This window comes from Cricetulus griseus, chromosome 7 (assembly GCF_003668045.3).
Source record: "Cricetulus griseus strain 17A/GY chromosome 7, alternate assembly CriGri-PICRH-1.0, whole genome shotgun sequence".
Lineage (NCBI taxonomy): Eukaryota > Metazoa > Chordata > Mammalia > Rodentia > Cricetidae > Cricetulus > Cricetulus griseus.
This window is the reverse complement of record NC_048600.1, coordinates 44,419,972-44,438,121: the sequence shown is the minus strand read 5'-3', so window position 1 is coordinate 44,438,121 and position 18,150 is coordinate 44,419,972. Positions and strand designations below refer to the sequence as shown.

At 40.3% G+C, this 18,150-nt stretch overlaps 1 protein-coding gene across 1 annotated transcript in view; it reads right to left on the bottom strand.

Moving 5' to 3' along the window:
• Window positions 1-1,249: 1,249 nt before the first annotated feature.
• The window catches only part of Meiob (meiosis specific with OB-fold), a 38,968-nt gene continuing 22,067 nt past the window's right edge, over window positions 1,250-18,150 (bottom strand). The window contains exons 7-14 of the mRNA XM_027424977.2: window positions 17,620-17,720; window positions 16,462-16,514; window positions 16,280-16,375; window positions 13,932-14,030; window positions 12,022-12,175; window positions 5,994-6,177; window positions 4,556-4,642; window positions 1,250-1,548 (exon numbers count right to left, since the gene is read on the bottom strand). Coding sequence (XP_027280778.1) covers window positions 1,438-1,548; window positions 4,556-4,642; window positions 5,994-6,177; window positions 12,022-12,175; window positions 13,932-14,030; window positions 16,280-16,375; window positions 16,462-16,514; window positions 17,620-17,720 — 885 coding nt within the window. The 3' untranslated portion in view covers window positions 1,250-1,437. The remainder of the gene's footprint in view (window positions 1,549-4,555; window positions 4,643-5,993; window positions 6,178-12,021; window positions 12,176-13,931; window positions 14,031-16,279; window positions 16,376-16,461; window positions 16,515-17,619; window positions 17,721-18,150) is intronic.

Genomic DNA, 18,150 nt, shown 5'->3' with positions numbered 1-18,150 from the left:
TGATGCTCCTTTCTAATGCTAGCACCTGGGAGGTAGAGACAGGAGCATCAACAAGTCTTCAGCACATATAAGTTCAACACTATCCCTATAATCTCAGTACTTATGAGGCTGAACAAAAGGATTGTAAGTACAAGGCCAGCCTGCCACATAAGAAAATCCTGTTGAAAAATACACAGAGAGAGGAACTAGGAGGTGGGACCTGGCAGGAGGAAGGGATCCTAGGGGCATGCTCTTAGGAACCTTATCCTCTCTCTCCTTCCTAGTCTCTATGAAAAGCAATAGGTGAAAGGATAGTGTCTAATATCACGAGCCAAAGTGAATATCTCCTCCTTTACGTATATTTTCTGGAGCTTTATTATAGCAACAGAAAGCTGACTATCAAGCCCATGCCCAATAGCAGATATGAATCCTACTATGGCACTCTCACTTCTCCCAGCCAGGCTGCTCCTGTTCTTCATCCCTCCTTCCTTGTCACCCTGGTAACTCACCTGGCTTACATGATCCATATCTCCCTCCTCAAGGACAATGGGAAAAAACACTGTATCAGTTCCATCTTGCTTGTGTAAATCAAGTCCTTCAGTACCTCATTTTTTAGGACTTACCAGGATCATCTGGGAAACCACCAAAACTGCATATAGTAAAAACCACTGGATAAGGTATGTGTACCTTCCAACACCAGCTTCATAATAAAGCTCAATGTACTCACTTTTCAGTCTGTGTGCAGCCCTGTGCCAAGAAACAGGTCAGATTTGAAGTTTTCAGCCAGTGCCAAGCTAGGGTAAGTCTTACAGAAGGGCTGGTTCCTGAAACAAGTAGCTCAGATCCATGTACAGCTGAGCACTGTGCCCTGTGCTGCTTCAGAGAACAGTAGGATGAAAAGCAGTGGCCACCCTTGTGTCTTGAGAAAATTCCTTCTTCAAAGTTCCTGAGACGAAGACATCACTCCTGTAACTCTTGAAGTTGGTCTCCTCCCCAATGACTCATAAGTGCCAAACTTGTGTTAGCAAGCTTTTGCACGCACCAGGTAGCTCCAGAGTGTCATCACCAAAGGCAGGGCAGCTCCTGCATAGTCTTGCCATCTCTCCAACATCAGAACTTTTCACTGCATCCTGTCAAGTGATATGTGCTACCACACTACAGGGAAGACAATTTGAAAGGTTTGTCTGGGGACAAAGAAACCATTCACACCCATGAGGAAGATCAAGCATATTTATTATTATATATAAGCAAATATTCTCCAGTGTGAGAAAAGACAGGGCAAAGCAATTAGAAATGGTCTTCCAAGTAGCTGAGCCAACTCCACAAGGAAACAGTGACAACCTAGGAAATAGTTTTACTACATTTAGGCAAATTGTAATTTTACACATAATTTTCAAACATTCCATTTTAAAGAGTTAAATTCCTATACTTTTCCATATTTTGGAACAAAACATGGTTTTAAGTGTGTCCTTGTCCAGCCAGGTTCCTGCTTGCTTCGGTGGGATCTGCAAGTTTACAGGAGAGTATGCTAACTTTCAGTCCACCCCTTGCTCTGTGTGATAAAATCAACTGAGGAGAAAATGAGACAGAATGTTAGATTTAAACACTGTCTTGTACACAAAGTTGAAAACCAGTGACCACAAAGGAAAAATTCCAAGTCTGTTGTTGTTGTTGTTCGGTTTTGTGCTTTTCTGAAACAGGTTCTTGCTCTGTAGCTCCAGTTGGCTTCAAACTCATGATCCTCCTACTTCTAAGTCATGAATACTGGAATTACAAGTGTGTGCTGCCAGGCCCAGTTTGGAATCATTTAAAGTGGCAACCTTTTGTTTTGTTTTGAGATAGGATTTCTCTGTGTAACAGTTTTGGCTGTCCTGGAACTCCCTCTGTAGACCACACTGGCCTCAAACTCACAGAGCTCCATCCACCTGCTTCTGCCTCCTGAGTGCTAGGATTAAAGGCGTGAGCCACCACCACCACCCATGCTAAGCAGCCACCATTTTTTTATTTAAATATGAGAATTATGGAAAATATTTCATTGTATAAGAAGAGTTTTATTTTGGATTTAAGACAAGAGTCTCATATAGCCCAGAATGAACTGGAACTTCTGGTATTTCTGCCTCCACCACCCAGGTACTAAGATTACCTAGTTGGTTTTTTGCTTATTTGAGATAGGGTTTTGTGATTTGCTATTGCATGTGCTTGTCGCTAATTCCTGGCCTCAAGCAGTTCTCCTGTCTTACCTTCCAAGTAGATAACAGGCTTAAGCCACTGCACCTGGCTCACAGGCTCTGGTCCTTACTGTTTGTTTTTGTATAATATAATCATGTTATATCTGCCCAAGATCTTCCATGAGTTCAATTTAAATGTTGTTTAGGGCATAGGTATATGGTTTACTGGTAGAGACTTGACTATGGGGTTCCATCACTAGTACACACACACATACACAATTTCATGTTTGTAATCCCAATACTTGGAAGACTGAAGCAGGAGGATAGCCTTGAGTTTGAACACAGTCAGTAGTGAGGTCTAAGCCCAGAGAGAAACCCTAGCTCAAAAGAAATTTTAAAAATGCATTTTTTACATGTATGTTTTACCTACATGCAAGACTGTATATAAATCAGTTGCATGTCTGGTGCTCTCAGAGGCCAGAAGAGGATATTGGATCCCCTGTAACTGGAGTTAGAGACAGTTGATGAGCCCCATGTGTGTGCTGGAAATAAACTCAGGTCCTCTGGAAGAGCAGCCAGACCTCTTAACAGCTTAGCTGTATCTTCAGCACTAGCTCCCCCCCCCATATACAATCTTTTTGTTTTGTTTTTCAAGACAGAGTTTCTATCTTTACCCAGCAGTCCTAGAACTCACTTTGTAGAGCAGGCTGGCCTTGAATTCACAGAGATCCTCCTTCCTCAGCCTCCCAAGTGCTAAGATTAAAGGCATATGCACTACCGCCAGTTCCAAATACACTCTTTTATTTAAACCTATGTTTTGGAAAGATCCAATATCCTCTTACTTGAGGACAATTTGTTGTACATGAATCAAGTCTGGAAAACTTTATATATGTTTCCATGAATTTAAAGTGATCAAATGGAGCTAGACTCGGAGGTTAAAAGCCCTTGATGCTCTTGCATAAAACCCTGGTTCACTAACCAGCAGTCATGTGGAATTACAACCATCTGTAATTCCAGGTCCATGGGATCAGATGCCCTTTTCTGATTTCCATAAGCACTAAAAACACGTGCTACATATATAGACATGTAGGCAGAACACCATATACATAAAATAAATATAAATAAATGGTTTAAAGTGATCAAACTCATTAACAAGGTCATGTGTGTTTGTATGATGATAGAACAGAACATTTTGTGGGTCCATAAGAATGTTGGGAGATGCAGCACATGACTAACTTCTCTCCTGGGCCTGGGACCCATGGTTACTACAACCTGAAGCCCAGTTCTAGAGATAGTGGTGAGGTCAAGGCTGATTCTGTGTCTTCGATCTATTCAGATTAACCTTGAGGCCACTAGAAAGAGACCATCTGGAAATAGTGCAACCCCCTTCTAGGCTGCAGTGGGGTAGAAACAGCATCCACCAGGACCACAGAAGGGGTCGTCAGAGGTGTATAAAGTGCTGACATTTCTACTGCCATTCTTTACCATTTGCAGAGGTTGTACAGTATGAGAGGACATCATTGCTCTGACCACTAATGACACGTGTGCTCATGAACGTGTTTGTACATTCCCTCAATATTAAATTCTAATAAAATAAATATCAGCAAATATAAGCTGGAGCTCTGTAACTGAGAACTACAAGAGAAAACACTAAAAAGCACAGCAGGAAGGAAGTGACACTGGCTGTTGTCCTCTCACTAGGGAATGTCTCAGGAGTCAATGCTGGCCCTCCACAGTTGTAGGATCACATAACTATACAGGCTGCATGAAGTGAACTCACATTCGGGGATTGCACAGGCTGAGGAGAGGTGAAACTGGAGTTCACACCACATCTGTGTCAGCCCAAATGCAAGACATTGAACTGCTATTTTACAACCCTCTCACTCATCAAAGAGCAGTGGCATATAGGCAGGCAGGACTGGGAACAGCCCAATCTTACTGTGAAGTCTGTTGCTTTGCCTTGAAGTTATCATTAAAAGACATTTTCTTCAATGGCCTATTTAGTGTCATTGGTAACTCCCTTTATCCTATCACTTTTTCCATTGTTTCCATGACAGACAAAACCTCCTGCACATCTGGAATTAAGAATTTTTTTTTTCGAGACAGGGTTTCTCTGTGTAGCTTTGGAGCCTATCCTGGCACTCGATCTGGAGACCAGGCTGGCCTCGAACTCACAGAGATCCGACTGCTTCTGCCTCCCGAGTGCTGGGATTAAAGGCATGCGCCATCGAGGTGGAATTGAGAATTGTTAATGGCAACACACTCCTGAGCTGGGCACAGCTTAGTGATGAAGTGCTTGCTTAGCATATGAAAGATCGTTGGTTTTACCCTCTGCTCTGGAAAAAAATCTCCCATGAAGATTTTTTTTTTTTTTTGCTGCTTGAATTTATAAAATAAAATACACTCACTTTTAAATAAATCTTGCTTCTTTCCAAAAGAAACTGCCACTTCAGTTTTGTTTTTTGCTCACTTGTCATTGCAAGAAACTCATTTATCTGGTTAAAAGAAAAAAGATCAAGTAAGTGTTTCTGAAGTACACATAAATAACTCATTTGACAACACTGAAATGAACGTGCTCACTAGAAATGGAATTTTACCCACAGCATTACAACTCAGTTCCTTTGATAGGGAAGATAAAGCATGAAAAACTAACAGCATTACAACTCAGTTCCTTTGATAGGGAAGATAAAGCATGAAAAACTATCACCAGAATCATTAAAGCTAGTCAAGAGTCCAACAGGGAAAATTTCTCTAGATAAATTGGCTCAGAATTCTGAACCAAAGTTTAATGGTAAGTTTTATGATCTGTTTTTGTTTTGTTTTTCTTTTCTTATTTTGGGGGATAGGATTTCATATAGCCCAGGCTATCCTAGACTCACAGTGTACCCAAGGATGGCCTTGAATTCATGATCCCCTTCCCTCTACCTCACAAGTTCTAGAATTACAGATACGTGCCATTATGCTCAGCTGTGACCTGGTTTTAACAGATGTGTACCAGTCTCCATGTCTCTGTTGCTGTTCTGTAGCTGCAGAACCATGACAAAATGTGCACTGGCTATACAGCTGGGGAGGAGAGATATGGCCAATACAAACTCCTGGAACAGCCAATACATGCCTAATCAATGTTTCCAATATGCTTTATCCATTATAATTGACAATGTAAAGTGTAATATTTAAGTTGGGTGGTGGTGGCACATGCCTTTAATCCCAGCACTCAGGTGCAGGGGCAGGTGGATCTCAGTGAATTTGAGGCCAGCTACAGAGCAAGTTCCAGGCTACACAGAGAAACCCTGTCTCAGAAAACAACATTAAAAAAAAAGACCAGTCTGAGTTACATAGCAGGACACTGTCCTAAAATGACATATTTAGTCCTCTGTTTTGATGAAGGCTTGTCATTACTCACAATAGTCAAAATTAGTTGAAATTTTAATAGATTGTATTTCATTAAAATTACATTATGTTTAGTGCTGGAGAGATGGGTCAGTGATTAAAAGCACTTGCTTCTCTTGCAGAGAACCCAGGATCAGTTCCCAGCACCCATATGGTAGCTTACAACAATCTTTAATTCCAACTCCAGAAGGTCAGATGCCTTTTTCTGGCCTCTATGGGCACCAGACAGCCATATGATGCACAAATATACATGCAGACAAACCCAATACACATAAAATATAACATTTAAAACGAAAAAAATTAAATATGGATTTTAAACCAAGATGGTTTTCTCCAAGATTTCTATTAACTAATTAGTTTCTACCAAACGTTCAACAAAATAATCTATAGTTTTAAGTAAGAATATTCAAGAATGTTAGAAGTAATTGTATATTTTTCTTCCTTTTTGCTATTTACCGTGCAGCCCAAAGTTTCCTCAGCAATACTTCCTGTGAGACTGCAGGAGTGGAGTGTCCCAGTATGGTCAGTGAGATCAACCAGCACATCAAAACTGAGAAAAAATGGCTTAAGTCTAGAAGAATCTTTGTTGCAAATTGTACAAGTGTTGGAGGCTTCATTTACAATATAACCACAGTTATAGCTGAAACGAAACAAAAGTTATTCAGAAGATAATGATCCTCAGTGGCAAATTTTATCTCTAGCAGTTTTATCTCTTTAACATTCTAATAACATTCTAAAATGTTCTAAAATACCAGAGATTAGTATCTTTACAGTGAAACTAGATACACAAACCCATTCTGTGCCAAATCCATATGGAACATACATACATACACAAAGACCACGAGTAAATCTGGGGGTCTGGATGAGATATATGATCAGACTGATGGAAGAAAGGCATTATATCTTGCAAAATGTAACTTCTAGGGTCCATTGGATAAAGGGTAAGAAAGATCTCTCTGTTCTTTTGTTTGTATTGGTTAAGAGTTGTTTTCTGTTTTTAAGACAGGCTTCCATGTAGCACAATCTGGCTTTGAATTCATAATCTTCCTGCCTCTACTTCCCAAGTACTAGGATTTCAGAAAGGTACCATTACACCAGGCTCTATCTCTATATTTTTAAATATTTATTTATTGATTTTATATCCTAGCCACAGTTTCCTCTCCCTCCTATCCTCCCAGCCTCTCCCCCATAACCACCTCTAGTCTTACTCGTAAAGATATTCTCCCTCCATTTCTGTTCAGAAAAGGGCAGGTCTCCCATGAGTATCAACAAAACACACCATATCAACTTGCAGGAAGACTAAGCACTTCCCCATGTATCAAGGCTGGGTAGGGTAACCCCATAGGATCCAAACAAACAAACAAACAAAAAAAAAAAACAGTAAAAGAGCTGGACACAGCTACTGTTTCCACTGTTAGGAGTCCCACAAGAGAACCAAGCTACACAACTGTAACATATATGCAGAGTGCCTAGGTCAGCCCCTACCACAGAAAGACCTGAACAATACAAACAGAGCTGAAGCACAAGAAAATTAACTTAAAAATGTTATGAAGATGTAGAGGTCCTTAAAGATGATATGAAAAAATACCTTAAATAAATTGAGAAAAAGACAAACCAAAAATTAGAGAAATTCAATAAATCCCTAAAAGAAATCTAAGAAAAAACAGACAAACAGATGAAGGAAACTGTTAAAAACCTGAAAATGGAAATAGAAGCAATAAAGAAAACACAAACAGAGGGAATTGTGGAAACAGAAAATCTGGGTAAGTGAATAGGAACTACAGATGCAAGCATCACCAACAGAATACAAAAAGATGGAAGAGAGAATCTCAGGCACTGAAGACATAATAGAGGGAATATATTTGTCAGTCAAAGCAAATGTTAAGCCTAAAGAATTCCTAACACAAAACATCCAGGAAATCTGGGACACTATAAAAAGACCAAACGTAAGATAATAGAAATATTGACTATGTCCTTTGCCTTACAGAAGCTTCTCAGTTTCAGGAGGTCCCATTTATTAATTGTCAACCTCAGTGTTTGTGCTACTGGTGTTATGTTCAGGAAGTAGTCTCCTGTACCAATTCATTTAAGGGTACCTCTCACTTTCTCTTCTAAGAGGTTCAGTGTGGCTGGATTTATGTTGAGGTCTTTGATCCATTTGGACTTAAGTTTTGTGCACTGTGATAGATATGGATCTATCAGCAATCTTCTACATGTCAGCATCCAGTTGTGCCAGCACCATTTGTTGAATATGCTTTCTTTTTTCCATTTTATAACTTTAGCTTCTTTGTCAAAAATCAGGTGTTCGAAAGTGTGTGGGTTAATATCAGGGTTTTCAATTCAATTCCATTGGTCTATCTATTTCTGTGTCAATACCAAGCTGTTTTCAGGGCTATAGCTCTGTAATAGAGCTTGAAGTCAGGGATGGTGATGCTCCAGAAGTTCCTTTATTGTACAGGGTTGTTTTGGCTATCCTGGTTTTTTTTTCATATAAAGTTGAATATTGTTCTTTCAACATCTGTGAAGAATTGTGTTGGGATTTTGATGGGGATTGCATTGAATCTGTAGATTGCTTTTGGCAAGATTGCCATTTATACTATGTTGATCCTACCTATCCAAGAGCATGGGAGATCATTCCATTTTCTGGTATATTCTTTAATTTCTTTCTTTAAAGACTCAAAGTCCGGCTGGCAGTGGTGGTGCACGCCTTTAATCCCAGCACTCAGGAGGCAGAGGCATGCGGATCTCTGTGAGTTTGAGGCCAGCCTGGTCTACAGAGTGAGTTCAATAACATGTCCAAAGCAATACAGAGAAACCCTGTCTTGAAAAACAAAACAAAACAAAAGACACAAAGTTCTTGCTATACAGCCCACAGAATGGGAAAAGATATTCACCAACCCCACATCTTACAGAGGGCTGATTTCCAAAATATACAATGAACTCAAGAAGCTAGCCACCTAAACACCAAACAATCCAATTAAAAAGTGGGGTACAGAACTAAATAGAGAAATCTCAATAGAGGAATTTAAAATGGCTAAAAGACACTTAATAAAGTGCTCAACATCCTTAGCCATCAGAGAAATGCAACTCAAAACAACTCTGAGATACCATCTTACACCAGCCAGAATGGTGAAAATTAAAAACACCGGTGACAGTCTATGATGGAAAGGATGTGAAGAAAGAGGAACACTCCTCCATTGCTGGTGGGAGTTCCAACTTGTATGACCACTTTGGAAATCATTTTGGCTGTTTCTCAGGAAAATGGGAATCAGTCTACCTCAAGATCCAACAATTCCACTCTTGGGCATATAGCCAAAGAATGCACATTCATACAATAAGGACATATGTTCAACTATGGTCATAGCAGCGTTGTTTGTAATAATCAGAACCTGGAAGCAACCTAGATGTCCCTCAACCAAAGAATGGATGGAGAAAATGTGGTACATTTACACAATGAAGTATTACTCAGCAGAAAAAAAAAACAATGGAATCTTGAAATTCAAAAGCAAATGGATGGAACTGGAAGAAAACATCCCGAGTAAAGTAACCCAATCACAGAAAGACAAGCACGGTATGTACTCACTCATATATGGATATTAGACATACAGCAAAGGACTTCCAGCCTACAATCCACACCATCAGAAAAACTAGGATACAAGGAGGACCCCAAGAGAAGAATGTATGGCCCCCTGAATAAGGGGAGGGGACAAGAACCCCTGAGCAAATTGGGAGCATGTGGGGGGCGTTAGGGGGAGGAGAACAGGAGGGATCAGGAGGACTGAGACAGGGGAGGAACAGAAGAGGGCAAGAAAAGAGATGCCTGATACAGGGAGCCAGTATAGGTTTGGAGAGAGGTCTGGCACTGGAGAAATGTTCAGGGATCCACAGGGATGATCCCAACTAAGAATCTAGGTAGTGGTAGAGAGCTGCCTTTAATGCCCTTCCCCTGTAATGAGATTGATGTCTACCTTGGTTGCCATTCCTAGAGCCTTCATCCAGTAGTTGATCGAAGCAGAAGCAGACACCCACAACTAAACACTGAGCCATACTCCTAGAATCCAGTTGTCCAGAGGGAGGAGAGATGAGCAAAGGAGCCAAGACTGGTGGAAAAACCCAAGAAACAGTTGACCTGACCTAGTGAGAGCATGGAGACCCTAGTCATAAAGCTGGGGAGCCAGCATTGGACTGAACCAAGCCCTCTGAATGTGGGTGCCAGCTAGGAGGCCTGGGCAGTCTATGGGACCTCTAACAGTGGAGCCAGTGTTTAGCCCTAGAGCACAAATTGACTTTGGGAGCCCATTCCCTATGGAGGTATACTATTGCAGCCCAGATACACAAAGGAGGGCCTAAGTCCTCCCCCAAATGATGTGAAGGACTCTGATGGTCCCCTGTGGAGGGCCTCACTATCCTTGGGGAGTGGGTGGGGGTGGGGTTGGGAGGGTCGGTGGAGGGCATGGGAGAATGGGAGATCGACGGAATGGGGGGATTGATATATAAAATGAAATTGTTTCTAAAATAGAATAAAGAGGACTAGGAAAAAAAGAATAATATGAATAGAAAGGGTATCTCTTTCTAGTTAAAGAGTATCTCTTATTTTTTTACTTTTTTTCTTTTTTTGTTTTTTTTCAACTTTTTTTATTTGAATTAGAAACAGGATTGTTTTACATGACAATCCCAGTTCCCTTCTCCCACCCGTCCTCCCCTACCCCCCCCCAACTAAAACCTTATCTGTCACATATCTTTTCTGCTCCCCCTGGATGGTGAGGCCTTCCATAGGGTGTCATCAGAGTCTTTTGTATCCTTTGGGATAGGGCCTAGGCCCACCCCAGAAGAGTATCTCTTTCAAGTTAATCTCAATAAAAAAAAATCAGTCAATAAAATCTGTAAAGAGACTTTCACAATAACATTTTAGATATTTCTTGCCAAGCATTGTTTGATTAAAATTAGTAAACATCTTGGGTTTTACTTTTTATGCAAAGAAATGACTGAGGATGGAGGTCAGATATGTCATATATTGAAAAAAATTAAATAATGTCTCCATATTGCTATAAGACACAAAAAGCAAAACTGTTTTCTGCCAAATTATAAAACAAGTTTGTCATATCAATTAAGTTTCAAACTTTTGGGCAGTGGTGAAACACGCCTCTAATCCCAGCACTCGGGAGGCAGAAGCAGGTGGATCTCTGAATTCAAGGCCAGCCTTATCTACAGAGCAAGTTCCAGGACAGCCAGGGCTGTTACAAAAAGAAACTCTGTCAGTAAGCCCCCCTCAAAAAAGTTTCAAACAATATTATCTTTTATGATGCATACATATGATCTATTTTACTTTAAAAGCCAGGGTGGATTTTTTCCTTTCTTTACTGTGGTGCTGGAAATTGAACCCAGGGCCTTGCTGGTGCTAGTCAAGCACTAATAGGCCTAACGTCACTTATGATAATTGACTCTGCCTTAGAGCTTCTATTGCTGTGACAAAACGCCTTGCATAACCAAAGAGCAAGTTGGTAAGTGAAGGGTTTATTTGGCTTTACACTTGTTTGTTGTAATCCCGCATGGAAGGGAGCTAGAACAGGAACTCAGAGCGGGAACCTGGAGGCAGGGACTGATACAGAAGCCATGGAGGATGCTGCTCCTTACTTTCTTTTTACTCAGCCTAGCTTCCTTTTTCTTTTGCTTCCCCACCCCGCCCACAAAACAGGGTTTCTCTATATAGCCCTGACTGTGCTGAAACTCACTCTGTAGACCAGGCTGGCCTCGAACTCACTGACATTCACCTCTGCTTTAATCTGAGTGCTGGGATTAAAGGTGTGTGCCACCACTGCCTGGCATCAGCCTGCTTTCTTATAGACCCCAGGACCACCAGCCCAGGAATGGTATCACCCATAATGGGATGCTCCCTCTCCCGTTAATAACTAATTAAGTAAATGCCTGAGCAGATCTCTGTGAGTTTGAGGCCAGCTACAGAGAGTTTCAGGACAGCCAGGGCTACATAGTGAGACCCTGCTTCAGAGAGAGAGAGAGAGAGAGAGAGAGAGAGAGAGAGAGAGAGAGAGATCTTATGGTAACATCTCCTTTCAGATAACTCTAGCTTGTGTCAAGTTGACATAAAACTAGCCAGCACAGGCCAGGCGTTGGTGGCTCACACCTTTAATCCCAGCACTTGGGAGGCAGAGGCAGGCTGATCACTGTGAGTTTGAGGCCAGCCTAGTCTCCAGAGCGAATGCCAGGATAGGCTCCAAAGCTACACAGAGAAACCCTGTCTTGAAAAACCAAGAAAAAACAAACAAACAAACAAACAAACAAACAAAAACTAGCCAGCACAGACTATATTTTGTTATGGAAACCTTTATTTATGGTTTATTTATATGAAAACCTTCACACAACTACTGTTAAGGCAAAGAATAGCTTTAACAACTATGGTGTTTAACTTTGTTAACAATAGCTATTTTTTACAAACATGAATTTGTTAAAAATAATATTTACTTACCATCTATTTCTAACTACTTTGGTAGTTTCATCATCAATGTTCAATGTAGAAATGTAAGCATAGAGGATGCCATAGAAAGGTTCAGCTTTTCCTTCATTTCTCAAAGCTTTTACTTTTAACTGTTCCACTGTGTAGACATCAACTATTGTGTTTACTAAAAATAAAAACAAGTATTACAGTTCTATATATGTTCTCAGAACAAAAGCTTATGTCCCAATAGAAAAGCAAGGAAATTCAAGAAAGACATTTAAGTAGCTAACATAACAACACTCTACTAGCTATATTAAATGTGATTAGATAGTGGATATGAACATCACAAAATAAGAAAAAGAATGATAAATTAAGTCTTCATTGAATGAAGAATTTCTAATTCTCAAATGATAGCATTAAAAAGGTAAGAAGAGAGAGGCCACACCCAGCCACCAGAACTCTCTATTGGGGTCTAGTTCAATCATCATTATCAGAAAGGCTTCCTCCAGCAGCTGATGGGAGCAGATGCAGAGACCCACATCCAAACAATAGGCAGAGCTCTGGGAACCCTGCAGAAAAGAGGAAACTAGGATAGGAGCCAGAGGGGTAGAGGAGATCAGGAGAACACAGCCCACAGAATTAACTAAGCAGGCCTCATAGGAACTCAGAGAATGAAACCTGCATGAGTCTGTACTCAGTCCTCTGCATACATGCTATGGTTGTTTACCTTGTGGTGTTTTTGGGATTCCTAAGTCTGGGAGTGGGGTGTATATGATTCTTTTGCCTTTTCTTGGGACCCTTTTTCTCTTACTGGCTTGCCTCATCCAGCCTTGATATATGAGTGTTTGTACCTAGTCTTGCAGCTTGTTATGCCATTTTCAGTTGATATCTCTGGGAAGCCTGCTCTTTTCTGAAAGGAAACAAGAGCAGTGGACCTGGGGGAGAGGAAAGGTGGGGAGGAGTAGAGGGAGGGGAAGCTGCAGTTGGGATGTCTTGTATGAGAAAAGAGTAAAGAAAAAGAAAAAAAGAAAAAGCTAAGAAGAGTAGTGCATGGAGACTCATTCAGAACATCTGGATTACATATATACATATACATATACATACACATAAACATCATATACATATACATATATGGGTTGAACTCAGGGTCTTATGAATACAATACTTTCTGCCAAATTCTGAGAACATTGCACTTGCCTGAGGAAAGAGATGTTAATTCCCTCAGATCCGCTAATATTTTTTTGTATTACTGTTATGCCTGTATGTGTATCTGTGTGAGCGAATCAGATCCTGAAGTTACAGACAGTTGGTAGCTGCCATGTGGGTGCTGGGAACTAAATCCGGGTCCTCTAGAAGAACAGTCAATGTTCTCAACCATCTCTTCAGCCCCCAGATTGGCTAATATTAATATAAGCTCCCCCATTAAAAGATTAGGGGCTGGCAAGATGACTTGGTGATTAAGGGCACTAGCTGCCTTGCAGAAGACCTAGGTTCAATTCTCAGTACCACATGGTTGCTTACAACCATCTGTAACTCCAGTTCTAGGGGATTCAACAACCTTTTATGGTTTTCACAGGAATACGTGGTACACAGACATACAGGCAGATAAAACTCCTATGCATATAAAATAAAATTTTTTAAAAACTTAAAGCCAGGTGTGGTGGCTCACACTTTTAATCCCAGCACTAGGGAGGCAGAATAAGGCAGGTATGAGCCTGCAATACAGTGAGTTACAGGCCACCCAGGGCTACATAGTGAGACCTGTCTCAGAAAACACACACACACACACACACACACACACACACACACACACCAAAAGAATCAAAAGAGGAGCTAGGAATATAACACAAGAAAACAACATTTGCTTAGAATGCATGAGGCCCAACAATGAAAAATAATCTCTCTCTCAACCTCTCTCTCTCATCTAGAAGGTCACTTACAGTTTATGGATTCTTTCAAATAACTCTCAATTTCATCAGCCACATTTGTTTCTTTATTTTCCCTTATATAATTCAGCAGGATATTGGCTTCTGGTGTATCTTATATTGAAAATGCATAATAAGGAAAAATCCAAATAATTATCTTTTAAATTACAACAAAGCATCTAAAATTATCTTAATTGTAAAACATGATATCACATAAGATCATAATCCAACAGAATTATCATTAAGCCATTAACATTGCAAGGTAAAGTGAATCAACATGAAAAGATGGTTGCAGCTGTTGCTAGTAAAAGGGACAGCTTTATAAAAATGTGGTATAAGATTCTTTTTTTGGGCTGGGTGTTGGTGGCACATGCCTTTAATCCCAGCACTAGGGAGGCAGAGGAAAGCAGGTCTCTGTGAGTCCAGACCAGCCTAGTCTACACAGAGAGAGTTCCAGAATAGCCAGGACTGTTACAAAGAGAAACCCTGTCTCAAAAAACAAAAAACAAAAAACAACAACAAAAAAGACTCTGTCTCTAGCTGTCCTGGAACCCACTATGTAGGTTGGCTTCAAACTTAAAGAGAGCTGCCGGAATTAAAGTCTCTCAAGTGCTGGAATTAAAGGTGTGAACCACCAGGCCTGGCTCCATGGCTAGCTTTAAAAATGTTTTTTTAATGTTATTTTAAAGCTTTGCTCCTCAAATTAGAATATGGGTTTTTTCAGGAGTAGTTAGGTGGCATGCCATAAGGCGAGACAATCACTTTGAAAGGGTCACAGAATTCTAATGCCCGTGAGTCCCAGGCCTCCAACACGACTCTTCAGTTGCAGATTCCCACTTCAGCATTCCACTACTTGTGCTGATAGTGCCTAGACGCCTCTAGCTTCTCGAGCAGATGTAGCAGTTTTTCCTCCTGCTCCCATTACATATGTCCTATCACTATTCTTTCTCAAATTGAGGGTGGATTCCTCATGAAAAAGGGTTGTTCATTTTCGTTGTGTATTCCAATATCCAACATCATGACTATCCTTACATCCATCTGTCTTGTTCTAAAAAAGATGGAAGTTATCTACATAGTTGGTGCATAAAAAGCATTCTATGAGAAATTAATGGGTGGATGAATGAATGTTTTTGAAGTCCTAATAGAACTACTGCTGAACATTGAAGGGGAGCAATTTTTAAGAGGGCTGCAAAAACCAAATCAATGAACACCTTAAAGAACATGGCTCAGACTATCCATAGGGAAGACAGAATTCCTCCCACTCTAATGAATACTCTCAAGGCAGTAAAATCATATGGAAAAACGTAATGTGTTATCTGTGATAAATATCTAAGCCATCTCTACAAGGAGGTAGGTGTGGCCCAGGAAATTAAAATATGCCTGATTTAAAACAACCAGCCAAATTTTAACACCTTTATAAATATTCTGCTAAATTTATGTCCTTGACAAAATAAATTGAAGAACTGTGTTGTACAACATAGTGTCTATAGCTAATAATATCACATAATAGGATAGTATGCTACATTTAATTCTTTAAAAAGTTTTCTTTTGCACACCTTCAATCCCAGCACTTGGGAGACAGAGACAGGCAAGTCTTTGTGAGTTTCAGGTCATTGAGTGCTACACAGTAAGACCTTGTCTCAAAATAAAAATTAGATTTTTTGTTTGTTTCTTCTTTTGAGACAGGGTTTCTCTGTATTGTTTTGGAGGCTGTCCTGGAACTCCCTCTGTAGACCAGGCTGGTCTTGAACTCACAGAGATCCTCTTGCCTCTGCCTCCTGAGCAATTACTTGCATGCATATGTGTCTGTGCAGGGTATAACATATGGGTGTAGGTGCCCACAGAGGTCAGAAGAGGGTGTCACATCCCCTAGGAGTTGCAGGTGGTTATGAGCTGCCTGATGTGGGTTCTGGGAACCAAACTCAGCAGCACATTCTCCTTGCTGCTGATCCTCAGGATGCATTCCTAAAGAGAACTAAGAATGTGTTTTGTGTTTTTACCACAAAAAAGTGAATATTGTGTCACGGTTTGGAGATAAAATGGCCCCAAAGCCTCATTTGTTGCAGGACTAGTCCCAAGTTGGTTACATTATGAAGAGGTGATTAGTCCCTAAGAGCCCTGACCTCATCAATACATTCATCTATTGATGAATTCATAGCTAAATGGCTATTAGGCTGTGAGGCCTGGTTAGAGGAAATCATTAGGGATGCGTCTTTCCACTTACCTCAACACTCCTCAGCTACCATTAAGTAAGAAGCTTTTTTAAAAATGTGGAATGCAGATTGATTATTAAATACATTGTATAAATATTGGCATACATTCATGATCACTTCCAAAAGAATGAGAAACAGAAAGCATTTTACCTGGATTAGCTGTGATAATGGTTTTTGAGATTACTGTTGCTGCCATGCAGTTCTGAAATTTGTTAAAATTTATTCGTACATCAGAGGCAAATATTACTGTTTGGGGAGAAGCCATTTTTAAAGTTAACATATGAGGGATGAAAATGATAAATATTTTCAACACAATCACAAAATTATAAGACCTGTTTCTCGTGGGATCCAGCTCTGTGCAAGTAGAATGGATTCATTATCCCAACTGCATTTGTTTAAAAAGAAATGAAACAAAATGAATAAATTAGAAAAATCTGGCTGTGACATATTTACACCTCCCCTCAAAAGAACCCCCAAGACAGAGAAAATGAGAAATGCATCAGTGACTGGGATAGCAATTTCTAGGTAACCAAAGAGGTTAAGACTTGGTTTTCTAATTTATTACTTCTATGTGTACTTGTGTGCACACATGCACTGGACTGTGTGCACTTGAGCCACAACATATGCATTGAGGGGAGAGAACAGCTTCATGGAGTCAGTTTTCTCCTTCTACCTTTATGTAAGTTCTGGGGATCAAACTTGGGTTGCCAGGTTTGCTTGGAAAGTGTTTTTATGGCCAAGCCATCACCAACACCCAAGATACCACACTTAACACTTATGTGAGAAGTTGGTTTTCAGTATGTACTAATCTCTAGCATCTATTCCAAAAGTCCTTTATTTGCCCAGCGCTTGGTTACTTACAACTGAATGATTCAAGGCTAAAATCGTCAAAGTCAAACTTTTTTTTGTTTTGTTTTGTTTTTGTTTTTCAAGACAGGGTTTCTCTGTGTAGGCCTGGATGTCCTAGAACTCACTCTGTAGACCAGGCTAGTCTCGAACTCACAGAGATCCACCTGCCTCTGGCTCCTGAGTGCTGGGATTAAAGGCGTTGTGCCACCACTGTCTCGACAAAAGTCAAGCCTTCTAACCTACAGTTGTGCACACAAGAGGACTTGACAGGCAATGTCACTTGCAGGCAGAGACATCAAGAGTCATAATCTTCAGAACTTTATAGTATAGCCTTTTATTCAGGGTATCAGTGAATCTCAAAAAGTTTGACTTATTCCTCATCAGTGAACCCCAATAAAACACTATTTGTTATGAAGCAGAATAGTAAAATTTGTCACAGTGGAGTACCTCCAAGTGATTCTATAGCATCTAAGGTTGCATACAGAATAATCTCAGCCTTCAAGAAAGAAGTTTATATTTTCAAGTGTTGTTTATCTTTTATTATTATACCTCTTGATACAACTTTTTTTTAATAAAATGCAAGTTTTCTGTCCCAGTAACAAGAGCAGGTATCACAGTGAGTGACTGATGTGGGAGATTACCATGTCACCGTGAAAGAAGGTTCTGTTTCATCAAAGAGTTTAACTTCGCACCTCTGGCCTTTTCTTCCATCTGAAGTTGTAAAGTGTTTTGGCTCGCCAACCTTTGAAATTGAAGGAAATTATTATTCCTCTTATTTCTGACCAGCAGGATTTTTCACAAGAACATAAGAAGCTGGGTGTTGTAGCACACACCTTTAATCACAGCACTCAGGAGGCAGAGGCAGGAGAATATCTGTAAGTTGTTCAAGTCCAGCCTAGTCTACATAATGAGTTCTAGGACTACTATAGTGAGAACCAGTCTCAACACACACTCCTGGGAGAAGACGGGGGGGGGGGGGGAAGCTCTGGTGGCTTCAAGGGATGGCACCAAGAATAGTCACTTGACCCTCTATCACCACTGGGAAATATCTGGAGAAAAATGCAAAGGCTTTGTGAAACAGGATCTACAAGAGAAGGTCAAAAGAAACAAAGGCCAAAGAATAAGAGAGGTCAGCCATAACAAAGGGAGTAGGTAAAATACTGTTTGGGGGA